This window comes from Salvelinus alpinus, chromosome 30 (assembly GCF_045679555.1).
Source record: "Salvelinus alpinus chromosome 30, SLU_Salpinus.1, whole genome shotgun sequence".
Classification (NCBI taxonomy): Eukaryota; Metazoa; Chordata; class Actinopteri; order Salmoniformes; family Salmonidae; genus Salvelinus; species Salvelinus alpinus.
The window spans coordinates 19,098,791-19,117,811 of NC_092115.1; the positions used below are offsets into that span (position 1 = coordinate 19,098,791).

General features: G+C 44.0%; 1 protein-coding gene across 3 annotated transcripts in view; it reads right to left on the reverse strand.

Annotated features, from left to right (window-relative positions):
• The window catches only part of LOC139560503 (5'-3' exoribonuclease 1-like), a 32,864-nt gene that overhangs the window by 9,458 nt on the left and 4,385 nt on the right, over positions 1–19,021 (reverse strand). For all 3 annotated transcript variants that reach the window (XM_071377360.1, XM_071377361.1, XM_071377359.1), the window contains exons 5-26: positions 14,347–14,457; positions 12,763–12,848; positions 11,273–11,360; positions 10,926–11,094; positions 9,187–9,254; positions 8,900–9,037; positions 8,482–8,642; positions 6,150–6,239; positions 5,900–6,056; positions 5,665–5,784; positions 5,410–5,573; positions 5,148–5,265; positions 4,162–4,254; positions 3,920–4,023; positions 3,545–3,676; positions 3,129–3,291; positions 2,659–2,772; positions 2,393–2,491; positions 2,118–2,233; positions 1,357–1,503; positions 1,188–1,277; positions 833–962 (exon numbers count right to left, since the gene is read on the reverse strand). In XM_071377360.1, coding sequence (XP_071233461.1) covers positions 833–962; positions 1,188–1,277; positions 1,357–1,503; positions 2,118–2,233; positions 2,393–2,491; positions 2,659–2,772; positions 3,129–3,291; positions 3,545–3,676; positions 3,920–4,023; positions 4,162–4,254; positions 5,148–5,265; positions 5,410–5,573; positions 5,665–5,784; positions 5,900–6,056; positions 6,150–6,239; positions 8,482–8,642; positions 8,900–9,037; positions 9,187–9,254; positions 10,926–11,094; positions 11,273–11,360; positions 12,763–12,848; positions 14,347–14,457 — 2,658 coding nt within the window. The remainder of the gene's footprint in view (positions 1–832; positions 963–1,187; positions 1,278–1,356; positions 1,504–2,117; positions 2,234–2,392; positions 2,492–2,658; positions 2,773–3,128; positions 3,292–3,544; positions 3,677–3,919; positions 4,024–4,161; positions 4,255–5,147; positions 5,266–5,409; positions 5,574–5,664; positions 5,785–5,899; positions 6,057–6,149; positions 6,240–8,481; positions 8,643–8,899; positions 9,038–9,186; positions 9,255–10,925; positions 11,095–11,272; positions 11,361–12,762; positions 12,849–14,346; positions 14,458–19,021) is intronic.

The window sequence follows — 19,021 nt, forward strand, 5'->3', positions numbered from 1 at the left end:
TATAAACAAACGTACAGTCAATAACACGATAGAAAAAAATATATATACAGAGTGTGCAAATGTAGTCAGATTGGGGAGGTAAGACAATAAATAGGCCATAGTGGCGAAATAAGTACAATTTAGCAATTAACACTGGAGTGATAGATGTGCAAGTAGAGATACTGGGGTGCAAAGGAGCAAAAAAATAAATAACAGTATGGGGATGAGGTAGTTGGATGGGCTAATTAAAGATGGGCTGTGCAGTGCAGTACAGGTGCAGTGACCTGTGAGCTGCTCTGACAGCTGATGCTTAAAGTTAGTGAGGGAGATATGAGTCTCCAGCTTCAGTGACTTTTGCAATTCGTTCCAGTCATTGGCAGCAGAAAACTGGAAGGAAAGGCGGCCAAATGAGGAATTGGCTTTGGGGGTGACTAGAGAGATATACCTGCTGGAGCGCATGCTACGGGTGGGTGCTGCTATGGTGACCAGTGAGCTGAGATAAGACGGGGCTTTACCAAGCAAAGACTTATAGATGTCCTGGACCCAGTGGGTTTGGCAACGAATATGAAGCGAGGGCCAGCCAACGAGAGCATACAGGTCGCAGTGGTGGGTAGTATATGGGGCCTTGGTGACAAAACGGATGGCACTGTGATAGACTGCATCCAATTTGCTGAGTACAGTGTTGGAGGCTATTTTGTAAATGACAGCACCAAAGTCAAGGATCGGTAGGATAGTCAGTTTTACTAGGGTAAGTTTGGCAGCATGAGTGAAGGAAGCTTGATAAATGATTGACAGAGAATATTGATGACAGAGCCGAGGGAAGACCGAATAATGATTGACAGCCCCTAGTTACCTTAGCCACCACTTCCTCGATCTGCTCCACGATGGCCGTGTCCAGGATCTGCAGGTCACATGATGCCCGGGCGATGTCGGCGACTGGGTGGGTCTTCAACCAGGAAGTGATCTCCTTCACCCTCTCCGCCCTGCCGGAAAATCATCCCCATCACCACCACCACCACTACCACTACCCTCATTATTACTATAACTGTTATGATCTACTTCATCGTTACACACCAACTTACTCCTAGTGTTTTCTAGTGTTTAAGAACATCTTAATGCAAGTGTAAAGTGTGTAAGTGTTGCAAGTTTACCGGTTATGACTGTATGACAGTGGAAATGATGAATGTTAAATGCATGAATATGTATACCCGTTTTGGTCCACTCCGGGCCAGATGTCGTCCTCGTAGAAGACATCGTCGTGACTGTTCCTGGACACCAGGTCAAACACCTCAGAGAACCTACAGGACACACCCAAGGCAGGTTACACACGCACACACACTAATAATAACAACATGCACAATGCTGTTTCACACACACCTATCCAAGTACTCAGCCATCAGATCCTCCACAGCGACAGAATAGAGCCACTCCTTCTCGGTTCTCTTGGTGTAACCTGGTACCTCCTCATTCTTCTTATTGAACTTCAGGTTCAGACCCACGTTAGCCTTCTGCTCCCCATGGGGACTGTGGAGGGAGGGAGAACAGAAGAAGGAAACGGAGGGAGAACAGAAGAAGGAAACGGAGGGAGAACAGAAGAAGGAAACGGAGGGAGAACAGAAGAAGGAAACGGAGGGAGAACAGAAGAAGGAAACGGAGGGAGAACAGAAGAAGGAAACGGAGGGAGAACAGAAGAAGGAAACGGAGGGAGAACGGAAGAAGGAAACGGAGGGAGAACGGAAGAAGGAAACGGAGGGAGAACGGAAGAAAGAAACGGAAGAAAGAAACGGAGGGAGAACGGAAGAAAGAAACGGAGGGAGAACGGAAGAAAGAAACGGAGGGAGAACAGAAGAAAGAAACGGAGGGAGAACGGAAGAAAGAAACGGAGGGAGAACGGAGAACAGAAGAAGGAAACGGAGGGAGAACAGAAGAAGGAAACGGAGGGAGAACAAAAGAAAGAAACGGAGGGAGGACAGAAGAAAGAAACGGAGGGAGGACAGAAGAAAGAAACGGAGGGTGGACAGAAGAAAGAAACGGAGGGAGAGAGACACGGTTTATTAGACACATACAAACCAACCTATATGATCAACAGTAGTGAATCAAATAAAGAATAGGCTGTCATTTGAAATTTGTTCTCTCACTTTTTCTTGGATCCTCTGCCGACGAAGATGCTGCCAGAGAATCTGGAGACGAGGTAGCCGGTGATGCCGAGGCGTGAGGCCAGAACGTAGCCAGGACTGTACTTCACACAGTATTTCTACACACACACACACAGAGAGAGAGAGACAGAGAGACAGACAGAGAGAGAGAGAGCAAGAGACAGAGAGAGGAGGGTGAGCTTGGAAAGGGTGCATGTTTAGTAATGTGGTGGGCAGGGGAGGAGTGTGAGAGAGGTGTTATTTTGAGAATGACTTACATGCTGGTTCTGTATTAAGGATTCCATAGGTGGTTCACAGGGCACCGTGAACACCACCCGCACCCGTCCCTCTTTGATGACATCACTGGACTCCTGCACCTGTGTGACCAAAGGGAAAAGCATGAAAGGCTTCTCACAGATCCTCATTTCATGACTCCACACATTTAGCTTCGTCAGGACTGTTGTTTTTAAGAGGAGGAAAGGGTCATGGAAAACAACAACAACTGGCATAAAAGTAGAGACAGGAAACAGAAAGTTGTACCGACCTCTCCCATGGCACCGTAGTAGGGGTTCCCCACCATGAAAACCGTGGTCGTCGGGGGATACAGCTCCTCCAGGGTCTTGAAGCAAGTGGACGATGAGTCAAAGGCTTTGATGTCCTGAGGGAGAGAGAGTTGTGTGTGTGACACCGACCATACTTATCGTAGGCATTTTCCTGATATTGTTCATTACGATAAGCAGCCTACACCAGAGAAAAGTTTGAAATGAAATAAATTAGCTAATAAGGGTGATTTTTATGGGACAATTGATGGCTACAACAATCAAACTAGTAGTAGTAGTATTTAAAGGATAATTCCAACATTAATGTTTAAAGTTATTGTTTTATTTATCCTTATTGCACCAATTCAGGCAATTTATCACAGTATGGATTTTCGTCTATAACGCCCAGCTCTAGAATGTGCGTGTGTGTGTGTGTGTAGTAGGTCTTCCAGTGTGTGTACGCGCCTGTGCTTACCTTGACGATGGTCTGGTAGGGGAATGGCAGTATCTGCTTGGCCCACTGTTTCTCCAGGTGCACCTGTCCGCTCTGCCCAGGTACATACTTCCTGCCCGTCAGCAGCTGGGTATACAAAACCACCGCCGTCTCATTCACCGTGATGCCCTTACGCTTACCGAAACTGAGAGGGGAGACAGGTGGGAGGAAAGAGAGAGAGAAACAGAGCTATTATGGTAGGGAGAGTGGTCAGGCAAAACACAGGTCTCCCTAGAGGAAGAGGTCTTCTGACCAAAATGGGACTTCTTGGTGAAATAAAGGTCAAGATAAAAACATGTAATAGACTCATAGGATGGCACTTCTACCAGAGAGGGTGCAGAAATCAAACAAGACCTCACTGAAAAACTATTCCACTTTGATGGCAAATAGATGCTTACTGCTCAGTGATGCCCTGTACATCCTTAACCCAGTCCTTCTGTTCCTTGTCACTGAGGTAGGTGACCTTAGTGGGGGGAGGAGAGTCCCTGTCGTACAGCTTCTGCATCCCTGCCGGCTCCTCCAGGAAGAACCTGAGAGGGACGGTGAGTGATGGAGGGAAAGAAGTAGGGGAAAGGAGAAAAATGTAGGGGAAAGGAGGGTTGGAAGTGGAAGGAGACAGATATTGATAAATATTGACAACTCGGTGTACTTCAAAGTTATAGTCTAATGAAAACTGAATAAAGGGCAGAGCCAGAGGTGTTTGGTTTTGAGGGACAATTCAGGTTTAGTACTGTAGTTCATGAGACATGACGAGAACTGAGCGTGGCTCTTACTTGCTCTCCCCGTCAGACACTGCTACCACCCTGGCCTCCTCTAGGTGGGGCCAGTTGACAAACACAGACCGACCCAGGACCTGAGAGGCCACATTGTCACACACCTGAAATGGGGGGGTGAGAAAGAGGGATAGAGAGAGGGAGGAGATGGTGAAAACAATATCTACTACTTCTGCTCCAGACACATACTGTATATCTAACAGTCTTTGACTTTTCATAGAAACAAGACTGTCTTCACTCACGGGTTCCTCTTTGCTAGGTATGATCTCCAGCATCATGTTCTCTCCTCGGCTGCTCTGCTGGAACACCACCACTCCATGTTTCTTCTTATAGAACTATAGAGACAGAAGACACACACATTCACGTCTACAGATGAAACATACAAAGTATTCAGACTCTAAGATTGGAAAAAAACTATCATTGTCAATATTGGGGTGTAAATGGCAGCCGTGATAAAACAGTTAGCGAGCTCAACTGAGTTCAACCCAGGATAACTGTTGACACTACCCTTTTCACTCTACACATTTAGTAACAACAGGATGCATTTGAAACTTCCAAGAGCAGTAAAACTTCTGTATGACTTAATACAATTATTTTAACAATTGGAGTGGGCAGGGGGGGAAGGGCTTGTGCATTGATAGGCACACCAAAGATGACAAACGATATGCGTAAGAAAGACAGCACCTCTAACAGCCCATTTCCCAACATAGCCCGCTGAAGATGCAGGATAACTTTGTTTCATTTTGATGTGGCAGTGACTGGCCCAGGGATAGATTGTCTCAATGAAGAGCTCGCTGTTCGACCACTCCGACATGAACGCAGTTACAAGCCCGGCTTCGAGTAAGCGGCAGGTGCACAATCAATATCCATCTTCATAACATGGATGAAGCCTGAGCTGGAATGTGAAGCTAAGGCCAGGTTCACGTACAACAGCTGACATAAGACGAGACAAAACTAAACACTTTTAGAGTTTTGTGTTGTAGAACAGCTGACTGAACAACGGCCATTCAGATCAATAAGACCCAACGCACAATTGAGACCGTTTCCACGGAAACGGCGCCTCTTTACAGTGGCATGATGAAACTTTCAAACAAAGAAGTCACTTGTTGTAGCAAGGTATTGTAGAGAACGAGTTTCATGAAACACCACACACTTTGCAATTTGTCAATTATCATCAAACTAGCCTAGCTATTACTGTAGCGAATTGTAGTCTGTCTGTCTGTGGTACCTTGTGTCTGATGTGCTTTAAGGTGGGGAAGCCACAGAAGTAGAACTGGCTGCTGTTGATGCTGCGCCCCACATGGCTCAACGACACGTGCCAAGCGTCCATGGGAACCGGTGTCACTCTGGAAACCACCAAACACATCAATGTATGTTAGCCTCATGGAAGGTGCGTGTGTATAACTGTGAGTGTGTTCAGTGTGTGTGTGTGTGTGTGTGTGTGTGTGTGTGTGTGTGTGTGTGTGTGTGTGTGTGTGCGCGTGTCTCACCTGACATGGCAGTGCATGATGTTGGGGAACAGGTCAGGCAGGGTGGAGGGGTAGTCTAGCTCAGCGTCGTAGCTGTACACAGCACACTGTGTGTGGCAGTTACGGGCCTTCTCAGCCTTGGTCATGTGATCGTTATAAGGCTCCATCGCAGCAAGCAAACATCTCTGGAAAGGAAACGCACAAATAAGCAAAATAAGACAAAAACATGTATGAAGTATGTCATTTACTTATATTTATGTGTGTGTGTCTACGTACCTCGTCGATGAAGGGGATGAGCACCACAGCCTCCCACTCCTGTTGTTTCCCATTAAGGTCTGTCTTGAAGTCTAGAGGGTAATACTCAATGATGCTAGAATTCTCTGATGTCATCAGGTGCTGCACAAAGAACAAAACACAGGTATCAGAACTGTGTGTGTGTGTGTTATGGGAATGTGTGTGTGTCATAGGTCCCCACAATGCTGCTATGTGCGCGTGCGTGTCTGTCTGTTACCCTATAGCTCTGGGGCAGCAGGTCTTTGCTGGCAGAAGGCAGGACTCCCAGCAGCTGCTGGAAGGGCATGAAGGGCTTGCCCATGTCAAAGGTCAACTTTAGATGGGCTATGTTCCGCACATCTGACAGGAAGGGGGCATAGTGGTGCGGGTAATACCTAGAACAGAGGAAGGTATTAGTACACACGCAGAGACAGAGATCGACAGGAAAGCGCACGAGAGGAGACAGGAGAGAGGGGAGAGGAACCTACCAGCTCCAGGATTGGACTCCATGGTAGTAGTAATGTAGGATCCACTGGATTCCCTCCACATAGCACAACGCCTGGTTGGCTAGAAACTCACTGAAAACAATCATTAAAAAAAAAAATGTTTAAAAGATTGTCACGGCTAGGGCGGTCTTGAAATTGTGTCAGCCAATGATTGTCATGCAAATAACCGCCGGTCTCACGGTAACTGACCGTTAATTAACAAATATGTTTGTTGAGCATCTCTGGCTTCCACACACAGCCTACAAGCCACTGATGTGGACCTTTGGAACATCTTCATTTTAAAAAGTCGAATACATCCATTTAATATATCCTACACCATCACACTAAATTCATTTAATATATCCTACACCATCACACTAAATTCATTTAATATATCCTACACCATCACACTAAATCCATTTCATATAGCCTACACCATCACACTAAATCAATTTAATATATCCTACACCATCACACTAAATCCATTTAATATATTCTACACCATCACACTAAATCCATTTCATATATCCTCCCCCACCACACTAAATCCATTTAATATAGCCTCCCCCATCACACTAAATCCATTTAATATAGCCTACACCACCACACTAAATCCATTTAATATAGCCTACACCACCACACTAAATCCATTAAATATATCCTACACCACCACACTAAATTCATTTAATATATCCTACACCACCACACTAAATTCATTAAATATATCCTACACCACCACACTAAATACATTTAATATATCCTACACCATCACACTAAATTCATTAAATATATCCTACACCACCACACTAAATTCCTTAAATATATCCTACACCATCACACTAAATTCATTAAATATATCCTACACCACCACACTAAATCCATTTAATATATCCTACCATCACACTAAATCCATTTAATATAGCCTACACCATCACACTAAATTCATTTAATATAGCCTACCCCATCACACTAAATCCATTTAATATAGCCTACACCATCACACTAAATTCATTTAATATAGCCTACACCACCACCACCACCACACTAAATCCATTTAATATATCCTACCCCATCACACTAAATCCATTTAATATATCCTACCCCATCACACTAAATCCATTTAATATAGCCTACACCATCACACTAAATCCATGATGTATTTTAGGCAGGTCTAAAGAATAAAAAACATCAAAGTGTGTTTGTGTGAAGGTGCTGACTAAGAGCAGAAAAACTACAAAAAACAAAGAGCGGCACACTCCATATATAAAGTCCCAGAATGTATTGGCTATTTACCAACGTTTGGGCATCACGGTGCCTTCTTCAGGGCGATGTCATGAATACTTGAACCAGGTTATGTTGACAAACAGTGCAACTAGTGCAACCAATGACAATAGTGTGTCATAATGATTAGATTAATTAGGATGAATTAGTGAAACTGTTAGAAAAAAACAATAGTTTGTCATATTAAATATATTAGGCTATTGTTATATAGAAACAATTGAATATTGTACATAATATTAGCATCAACATACATTATTGTTTAATTCAATTTCACATATTTAATTGTTTTGTATTTCATTTCATATTTGTTACATGTAATCTTTTGGTTCAACCTTAATGCATAATAAGCATCATCAACAGGGGGAACATATTAGGTGTACGCTCTTTAAGCTGAAGAAAGAATATATCAATTTAGTATATATTCTTTATACAGCTTATTAGAAATGAGCTTAATATAGGAAATAAATATAGTAGTCCTAGCCTTTAGAAAGCTGAAAAGGATCCTCCTCTTTTTCTCACGTAATAGCATAGCCTATAGAAATGTTAAGGACCAGGAACACTTATTTCATTCCATGCATCAACCAGGTATGAGGAGCTGGCTCTCACTGCCCAACAGGTGACCTATGCCAGGCCTCTTATTACGTTTTTATTAGATTTTCAATTGTATTTATGTCAGAGTGATTAAAGGGAGCGCCGAGTACCGGCCATTAGCAGCTGGCCGTTAGAAAGTTTGGTAGGCTACTGATAATCTTTGCTAATTACCACCAGCAGCATCAGGGGGCAGTCTTGGAGAAGCCTAGTTACCGTGACCCAGTCACGTGGAATCTGACTGCGATCATGACTGGTGTCTGCCGGTGTGGCGGTAATACAGTCACCGTAACAGCCCTAGTCACAGCTCTACAATGCCATTGTCTTTGCTTATCAACTAGAAAAAAAACATTCAAGTTCAGCCCAGCTTGGGGGCCAGAAACTTTTGTAAGAGCATTTCAAAACCGTTAGAGGTTGCAGGAAAATATTTTGAGAATGTTGGGAGAAGGTTTGGTATACAACTCACTCTGAGACCACCTCCACTCCCATCTTGGTCATGTAGTAGGTGCGTTTGTACTGTCGGAACTCTGCTTCAAACATGTCTTCTTCCTCCCCTTCCTCCTCAAAACCTCTGCTGGGGCCTCTGTCCTTGACCTCATCCAGTGCAGCCAGACACAGAGAGTCTTTCTGCGCACACACACACACACACACACACACACACACACACACACACACACACACACACACACACACACACACACACACACACACACACACACACACACACACACACACACACACACACACACACACACACACACACACACACACACACACACACACACACACACACACACACACACACACACACACACAGGTCAGCAAGATCTTCATACATGCATCTGTATTTGTAAAATCTGTGTGTGTGTGTGGTCATGTCTCACCAGGTCTTTCTTCCTGGAATCCTTGCAGTGAGCCTCCTCTGCTGCCAGCCCTGCTGCCTCGTTCAAGTACTTGTTCCCCACCTTACTCTCAAACCACTTCAGATCCACAAACACCTCATTGAAGTGCTCCCTGTCAAACTGGGGGAGAAGAAGAGAGAGAAGCCGAAGAGAGAAAGGGTCGAGAGAGATTGAGAAACAGATGTGAGAAAGAGTGTGAGACTGACAATCAGAAATGCATGGTAATGAAATAATTCCACCGATAGTGGATGTTTTCTGGTCTCTCTTACCTCTGACAGTTTCTCCAGGTACTTCTCAAAGTTACCCAGGTTCAGGTGACCATTCTCATTCAGGTATCCTGATGAAGAGAAAAGACAACGACGTTTATTGCTTATTACTCACTATACTTTCAGTAAAATGTTATAACTCAGTATCGGGTGTGTATTTTGTGTGTGTGTGTGTGTGTATATATATTTGTGTGAGGGCTGTCCCAGACTCCAAAAAAATCTTGATTGACCGAAAATAGTCTTCTTTCAACCAATTGATTCGCCTAAATTTTAAAAACGTCTATTTTTCCATACATAGACACACTATATGTGTTGTAATAAAGTCAACTATATGTACTGAACATGTCTGACACTTTAAGCCACTCTTTCCACGGAGGGCCAAGTGTCTGAGGGTTTTTGCTCCTCCCTTGTACTTGATTGATGAATTCAGGTCCCTGATTAGTAAGGAACTCCTCTCACATGGTTGTCTAGGTCTTCATTGAAAGGAAAAAGCTATAGACACTCCATGGAATGAGTTTGACACCCCTGCATTAAGTGAACTGTTTGATGAAATAAGACACAAAAACCTCAAGAGGGAGCACCAGATCAATTTTTTTACAAGGTTTATCATCTGTACTTGACCATCCTCCTCCCCGCTCCCTGTGGCCTATTTTATGACGTTTCCAATGGTTGACATTTTTCCCTTTCACGCAGAGTAGTTATCTAAAGGGAGAGAGCTGGAAAGACTTTTCAAATACATTTACATTTTACATTTTTAGTCATTTAGCAGACGCTCTTATCCAGAGCGACTTACAGTAGAGTGCATACATTTTTATTACATTTTTTTTTTTACATACTGAGACAAGGATATCCCTACCGGCCAAACCCTCCCTAACCCGGACGACGCTATGCCAATTGTGCGTCGCCCCACGGATCTATAATAAATAAATACTTTTATTTACATACTGAAACTATTGTCATTCTCAATGGATGTAAAAACAGACTTTGTTTCCTTGCTGTTTGAGGTGAAGAAAAATGTACTTTGAGAAGCTCCACAGCTCATAAGTGGTGGTGATTAAAGATAAATCAGAAATACTGTCAGAACCCCAAATGGGCACATTTATAAGCCTACATTTGTTCGCAGGCCAGGTAGCCTAGGCCTACTTCTATGGGTAATCAGGTGCGCGTCCTTACTCAAAATGAGAACTCAAAATAAACCAAAATGTGTTTCTCTAAAGTGTAACAAAGGTTGTGTGCTTTGCAAACAATGTGTCCACTCCAACAATGACAACGGTAAAAGACTGTAATAATATATTGAGTGCATTAACAGAAATCACCGTAACCAAACAAACATTCTAGATTAGAAATCATGGGAATTAGCAGGAAATGTACTACTCTAGATAAAGTCATGTGGAATTGACAGACTAACAATCAAAGGGCAAACTATTCACACAATGAAGTTATGAAACAATGAATGTGCCGGAATTGGCGGGAGAGAGCTCATTCTGGAGAGATGTCTGTTGTGCATCTTAGTTACACTCCTTTTCTTCTTAGACTGCGGCATCCACACGGCCTCCGCAATGGATTAGTCCACTGAGACAGGTGCGAATCAGACAGGTGTCTTGTGTGCCATAAAAAATATATATATTTGCGACTGCTCGACAAAAAAGATCTTGGTCAACCAACAGCCTATTGACCAAACAATAAACCAGTCGACTAAATGGGGTCAGCCCTAATTTATGAGCTTGTCCGTGTGTTCTCACCTCCTAGTGTTGGCAGCACACTGATGTAGGTGCGGTAGAGAAGAGGCAGGGCGTCGTGGTTTATGTGAAGATGAGGAAGATGAGGGATGAAGTCATTTCCAACAAGAAAGCCCATCAGGATCCAGTCATCTATGATTCGCTCCAGGTCGTACTCAAATGAGATCTTATTCTGTCAAACAACCAATCGAAAGAGATCTTATTGAGAAACAACCAATCATAAGATCTTATTGTTATTCAAACCATTCATAGAGAACTGATAGTGTGTATTGATTACTTCTAGGGGAGTTTATTTTGCATCTACTGTATTGGTCACGCTCCAGCAAGATTTTAATGTATGAATGTCTTACCTTAACTTCAGAGAACTCGTAGTCTATGTACTCCCTAAATAGTGACAGGTGCAGTAGGTGGAAGGTTGTCTCCTCTGGAGCAGTTATTCTGCAGGAGGAGAATACATACTGATTACCTGGGATGGGCATTGGAAATAATACAGATCAAAAATATAAAAACGCAACATGTAAAGTGTTGGTCCCAGGTTTGATGAGCTGAAATAAAAGATCCCAGAAAAAGTTCCATAAGCACAAAAACATATTTCTCTAAAATGTACGGAAATGTGTTCACATCCCTGTTAGTGAGCATTTCTCCTTTGCCAAGATAATCCATCCACCTGATTAAACAGCATGATCATTACACAGGTTCACCTTGTGATGGGGATAATAAAAGGCCACTGTAAAATGTGCAGTTTTGTCACACAACACAATGCCACAGATGCCTCAAGTTTTGAGGGAGTGTACAATTGGCATGCTGACAGCAGGAATGTCTACCAGAACTGTTGCCAGATCATTTCTCCACCATAAGCTGCCTTCAATGTCATTTTAAAGAATTTGGCAGTACATCCAACCGGCCTCACAACCGCAGACCACGTGTAACCACGCCAGCCCAGGACCTCCACATCCTGCTTCTTCATCTGCGGGATCGTCTGAGACCAGCCACCCGGACAGCTGATGAAACTGAGGAGTATTTCTGTCTGTAATGAAGCCCTTTTGTGGGGAAAAACTCATTCTGATTGGCTGGGCTCCCCAGTGGTTGGGCTGGCTACCAAGCGGGTGCACCCTGTCCATTCATGTGAAATACATATTTCAAAGCCAATTTTATTGGTCGCATACACATGTTTAGTAAATGTTATTGCGGGTGTAGCAAAATGTTCCTTGCGCCAACAGTGCAGTAATATCTAACAATACACACAACTAAAAAGTAAAAAGAATGGAATTCAGAAATATAGAATGTGAGAAATAAACAAAAAATACTGCAAAGTTGCTTAGTAGCCTTGTTATGAACTATAACTCAAAATTGGTGCATATAGCGTTTATATTTTTGTTCAGTATATTTCACTATTAAAATAATATCATGACATTTCAGTTTCACGATTAGTCAATTCTATTTAAAAAATGCAGAATAAAAATTCCTTTATACTCTCTTGAACAATCATGATGCAAATTCTGAGGGCAGAGGTAAGCTACAACACCAGCGGACATGCTGCTATTCTCCGGTAGTTTTAGGCTAACAGCAACAGTGAAAGAGAAGTCTAAACTAAATAGCTTTCTGGTGAATGTTTTGCATTGATCCGTGTCAGGTCTTGAGGAACCCCCGTTATGTGCGTGCCTGTAATTGCCATTTCTGCAAAAAATGAACAAACAAGTAATCGAATACTAACGTCCGTTCAGATTTTCGAATAAGTGCCCATCCTTATACCTCTGTCTTACACACACAAACGTGTACACACACACACACACACACACACACAAATACACAGCACGCTCTCTTGCACATGCCCACAGACCTTTTCTGGTTTTTCTTCCCTCCAAAGCGGACCTCTTCTCTGAGTAGGGAGAAGTGTGGCTCGTGGCTCGTCAGACCTAACATCATCTGTAGGAGAGGAGTGAGAGATATCATAGTTAACACAACAGACCTTACATCTGTAGGAGGAGTGAGAGATATCATAGTTAACACAACAGACCGTACATCTGTAGGAGAGATATCATAGTTAACACAACAGACCTTACATCTGTAGGAGAGGAGTGAGAGATATCATAGTTAACTCAACAGACCGTACATCTGTAGGAGAGATATCATAGTTCACACAACAGACCTTACATCTGTAGGAGGAGTGAGAGATATCATAGTTCACACAACAGACCTTACATCTGTAGGAGAGATATCATAGTTCACACAACAGACCTTACATCTGTAGGAGAGATATCACAGTTAACACAACAGACCTTACATCTGTAGGAGGAGTGAGAGATATCATAGTTAACACAAACAGACCGTACATCTGTAGGAGAGATATCATAGTTAACACAACAGACCTTACATCTGTAGGAGGAGTGAGAGATATCATAGTTAACACAACAGACCGTACATCTGTAGGAGAGATATCATAGTTCACACAAGAGACCTTACATCTGTAGGAGAGATAGCATAGTTAACACAACAGACCTTACATCTGTAGGAGAGATATCATAGTTAACACAACCGACCTTACATCTGTAGGAGAGATATCACAGTTAACACAACAGACCGTACATCTGTAGGAGGAGTGAGAGATATCATAGTTAACACAACAGACCGTACATCTGTAGGAGAGATATCATAGTTCACACAAGAGACCTTACATCTGTAGGAGAGATAGCATAGTTAACACAACAGACCTTACATCTGTAGGAGAGATATCATAGTTAACACAACCGACCTTACATCTGTAGGAGAGATATCACAGTTAACACAACAGACCGTACATCTGTAGGAGGAGAGAGATATCATAGTTAACACAACAGACCTTACATCTGTAGGAGAGGAGTGAGAGATATCATAGTTAACACAACAGACCTTACATCTGTAGGAGAGGAGTGAGAGATATCATAGTTAACACAACAGACCTTACATCTGTAGGAGAGGAGTGAGAGATATCATAGTTAACACAACAGACCTTACATCTGTAGGAGAGGAGTGAGAGATATCATAGTTAACACAACAGACCTTACATCTGTAGGAGAGGAGTGAGAGATATCATAGTTAACACAACAGACCTTACATCTGTAGGAGAGGAGTGAGAGATATCATAGTTAACACAACAGACCTTACATCACAGCATACCAGAGTTTGTGTAAATAGGAAGAGAACTGTAAAAAGAAACACACACTAAAATTACCAAAGACATACATATCACACACCCTCCCTGACACACACACACACACACACACACACACACACACACACACACACACACACACACACACACACACACACACACACACACACACACACACACACACACACACACACACACACACACACACACACACACACACACACACACACACACACACACACACACACACACACACACACACGGTCCACCCACCAGGTCAGCGTCCAGGCCATAGAGACAGTGGCGTGTGTTTGGGTCGTGGTCTGGCTTGGTGTTTTCCCAGCGGATAAACTCCATGATCTTATGTTCTCCTTCTCCTGGAGTCTGACAGGGAAACAGGCTTACAGTATTACCGTCTGACAGGGAAACAGGCTTACAGTATTACCGTCTGACAGGGAAACAGGCTTACAGTATTACCGTCTGACAGGGAAACAGGCATACAGTATTACCGTCTGACAGGGAAACAGGCTTACAGTATTACCGTCTGACAGGGAAACAGGCTTACAGTATTACCGTCTAACAGGGAAACAGGCTTATAGTATTACCGTCTGACAGGGAAACAGGCTTACAGTATTACCGTCTGACAGGGAAACAGGCTTACAGTATTACCGTCTGACAGGGAAACAGGCATACAGTATTACCGTCTGACAGGGAAACAGGCATACAGTATTACCGTCTGACAGGGAAACAGGCTTACAGTATTACCGTCTGACAGGGAAACAGGCTTACAGTATTACCGTCTGACAGGGAAACAGGCTTACAGTATTACCGTCTAACAGGGAAACAGGCATACAGTATTACCGTCTGACAGGGAAACAGGCATACAGTATTACCGTCTGACAGGGAAACAGGCTTACAGTATTACCGTCTGACAGGGAAACAGGCTTACAGTATTACCGTCTGACAGGGAAACAGGCTTACAGTATTACCGTCTGACAGGGAAACAGGCTTACAGTATTACCGTCTGACAGGGAAACAGGCATACAGTATTACCGTCTGACAGGGAAACAGGCTTACAGTATTACCGTCTGACAGGGAAACAGGCTTACAGTATTACCGTCTAACAGGGAAACAGGCTTATAGTATTACCGTCTGACAGGGAAACAGGCTTACAGTATTACCGTCTGACAGGGAAACAGGCTTACAGTATTACCGTCTAACAGGGAAACAGGCTTACAGTATTACCGTCTGACAGGGAAACAGGCTTACAGTATTACCGTCTGACAGGGAAACAGGCATACAGTATTACCGTCTGACAGGGAAACAGGCATACAGTATTACCGTCTGACAGGGAAACAGGCATACAGTATTACCGTCTGACAGGGAAACAGGCATACAGTATTACCGTCTGACAGGGAAACAGGCTTACAGTATTACCGTCTGACAGGGAAACAGGCTTACAGTATTACCGTCTGACAGGGAAACAGTTAGGGCCGTTGAGGTGACCGTATTACCGTCTGAGAGAGAAACAGCGTTACAGTTAGGGCTGCTGAGGTGACCGTATTACCGTCTGAGAGAGAAACAGCGTTACAGTTAGGGCCGTTGAGGTGACCGTATTACCGTCTGAGAGAGAAACAGCGTTACAGTTAGGGCCGTTGAGGTGACCGTATTACCGTCTGAGAGAGAAACAGCGTTACAGTTAGGGCCGTTGAGGTGACCGTATTACCGTCTGAGAGAGAAACAGCGTTACAGTTAGGGCTGCTGAGGTGACCGTATTACCGTCTGAGAGAGAAACAGCGTTACAGTTAGGGCCGTTGAGGTGACCGTATTACCGTCTGAGAGAGAAACAGCGTTACAGTTAGGGCCGTTGAGGTGACCGTATTACCGTCTGAGAGAGAAACAGCGTTACAGTTAGGGCCGCTGAGGTGACCGTATTACCGTCTGAGAGAGAAACAGCGTTACAGTTAGGGCCGTTGAGGTGACCGTATTACCGTCTGAGAGAGAAACAGCGTTACAGTTAGGGCCGCTGAGGTGACCGTATTACCGTCTGAGAGAGAAACAGCGGTACAGTTAGGGCCGCTGAGGTGACCGTATTACCGTCTGAGAGAGAAACAGCGGTACAGTTAGGGCCGCTGAGGTGACCGTATTACCGTCTGAGAGAGAAACAGCGGTACAGTTAGGGCCGCTGAGGTGACCGTATTACCGTCTGAGAGAGAAACAGCGTTACAGTTAGGGCCGCTGAGGTGACCGTATTACCGTCTGAGAGAGAAACAGCGGTACAGTTAGGGCCGTTGAGGTGACCGTATTACCGTCTGAGAGAGAAACAGCGTTACAGTTAGGGCCGCTGAGGTGACCGTATTACCGTCTGAGAGAGAAACAGCGGTACAGTTAGGGCCGTTGAGGTGACCGTATTACCGTCTGAGAGAGAAACAGCGTTACAGTTAGGGCCGTTGAGGTGACCGTATTACCGTCTGAGAGAGAAACAGCGTTACAGTTAGGGCCGTTGAGGTGACCGTATTACCGTCTGAGAGAGAAACAGCGTTACAGTTAGGGCCGTTGAGGTGACCGTATTACCGTCTGAGAGAGAAACAGCGTTACAGTTAGGGCCGTTGAGGTGACCGTATTACCGTCTGAGAGAGAAACAGCGTTACAGTTAGGGCCGTTGAGGTGACCGTATTACCGTCTGAGAGAGAAACAGCGTTACAGTTAGGGCCGTTGAGGTGACCGTATTACCGTCTGAGAGAGAAACAGCGTTACAGTTAGGGCCGTTGAGGTGACCGTATTACCGTCTGAGAGAGAAACAGCGTTACAGTTAGGGCCGTTGAGGTGACCGTATTACCGTCTGAGAGAGAAACAGCGTTACAGTTAGGGCCATTGAGGTGACCGTATTACCGTCTGAGAGAGAAACAGCGTTACAGTTAGGGCCGTTGAGGTGACCGTATTACCGTCTGAGAGAGAAACAGCGTTACAGTTAGGGCCGTTGAGGTGACCGTATTACCGTCTGAGAGAGAAACAGCGTTACAGTTAGGGCCGTTGAGGTGACCGTATTACCGTCTGAGAGAGAAACAGCGTTACAGTTAGGGCTGCTGAGGTGACCGTATTACCGTCTGAGAGAGAAACAGCGTTACAGTTAGGGCTGCTGAGGTGACCGTATTACCGTCTGAGAGAGAAACAGCGTTACAGTTAGGGCCGTTGAGGTGACCGTATTACCGTCTGAGAGAGAAACAGCGTTACAGTTAGGGCTGCTGAGGTGACCGTATTACCGTCTGAGAGAGAAACAGCGTTACAGTTAGGGCTGCTGAGGTGACCGTATTACCGTCTGAGAGAGAAACAGCGTTACAGTTAGGGCTGCTGAGGTGACCGTATTACCGTCTGAGAGAGAAACAGCGTTACAGTTAGGGCCGTTGAGGTGACCGTATTACCGTCTGAGAGAGAAACAGCGTTACAGTTAGGGCCGTTGAGGTGACCGTATTACCGTCTGAGAGAGAAACAGCGGTACAGTTAGGGCCGCTGAGGTGACCGTATTACCGTCTGAGAGAGAAACAGCGTTACAGTTAGGGCCGCTGAGGTGACCGTATTACCGCGACACTGGTAGTCATGATTCATGACCACAGTCAAATTCAATGTGACTGTTGAGTCATGGTAATCTCCTCCTATGCACTCTGGACATAGTACCAACTCACTAACGATCATCAGGTCAGCCTGGTAGTCAGGGCTCCATTGTCCCTCTAACAGCAATGTAAATGCAATCGAAAAATCACATCAAACATCATCAAAACAGTATCGTGCTTTTAAAACTCACCTCAGTGTGATTGATCAATTTGAAGAAAGAAGTTCAACAACAGGAAAACATGGTTGTTGTGGATGTTGTTTCAAACACAACTAAATAGACAGCGCTTTCTAAGGTGATGATTCATTCAAAACACCTTATGCACATAGAGAATTATGCGTAGGCCTATATATGAGCCCATGGAAATAAAACTGAATTAAAATAATGATTGTGCCACTATACAATACATCGCCTTCCCGCATATTACTGAAGGCAGAAAAAAATAACTGATTTAACATATCTTTGGTACATAATTGGTCTAGCCTAAATTAAACAAATTCAGAGTTAACCAACAATTATAGTGAATTTGTATTTGATTTTGAATAGCCTAGTAATAGGGCAATTTTATATTTTCATAATTAATAGGCTGCCACATTACCTTTAGCTACAGAATATCTTACCACCGCGTTTCAATCTCCTCCCCACTCTCCTTCATTCCTTTCTCCAGAACGCAGAGAGCGGGGCTGTCAATAGTTTAATCAAATACGTTTTGTTGGGAAAACATGTCACTATCGATGTTCCCGAACAGATTTTTTTCTAAGGTTTTTATCATTCACAACTAAAGTTGCCAAATAACTCTAAGGCTAGCATATACAGTGCATTCAGCAAGTATTCAGACCCCTTGACTTTTTCCACACTGTTAAGTTACAGCCTTATTCTAAAATGTATAAAATCACCCCCCCCCCCCCCCCATCAAGCAAAAACAGGTTTAGAAATGTTTGCTAATTTATAAAAAATAAAAAATAAACTGAAATATCATATTTACATAAGTATTCAGACCCTTCACTCAGTACTTTGTTGAAGCACCTTTGGCAGCGATTACACCCTCAAACCTTCTAGGGTATGACGCTACAAGCTTGGCACACCTGTATTTGGGGAGTTTCTCCCATTCTTCTCTGCAGATCATCTCAAGCTCTGTCAGGTTGGATGAGGAGCGTCGCTGCACAGCTATTTTCAGGTCTCCAGAGATGTTTGATCGGGTTCATGTCCAGGATCTGGCTGGGCCACTCAAGGACATTCAGAGACTTGTCCCAAAACACTCCTGCGTCGTCTTGGCTGTGTGCTTAGGGTCATTGTCCTGTTGGAAGGTGAACCTTCGCCACAGTCTGAGGTCCTGAG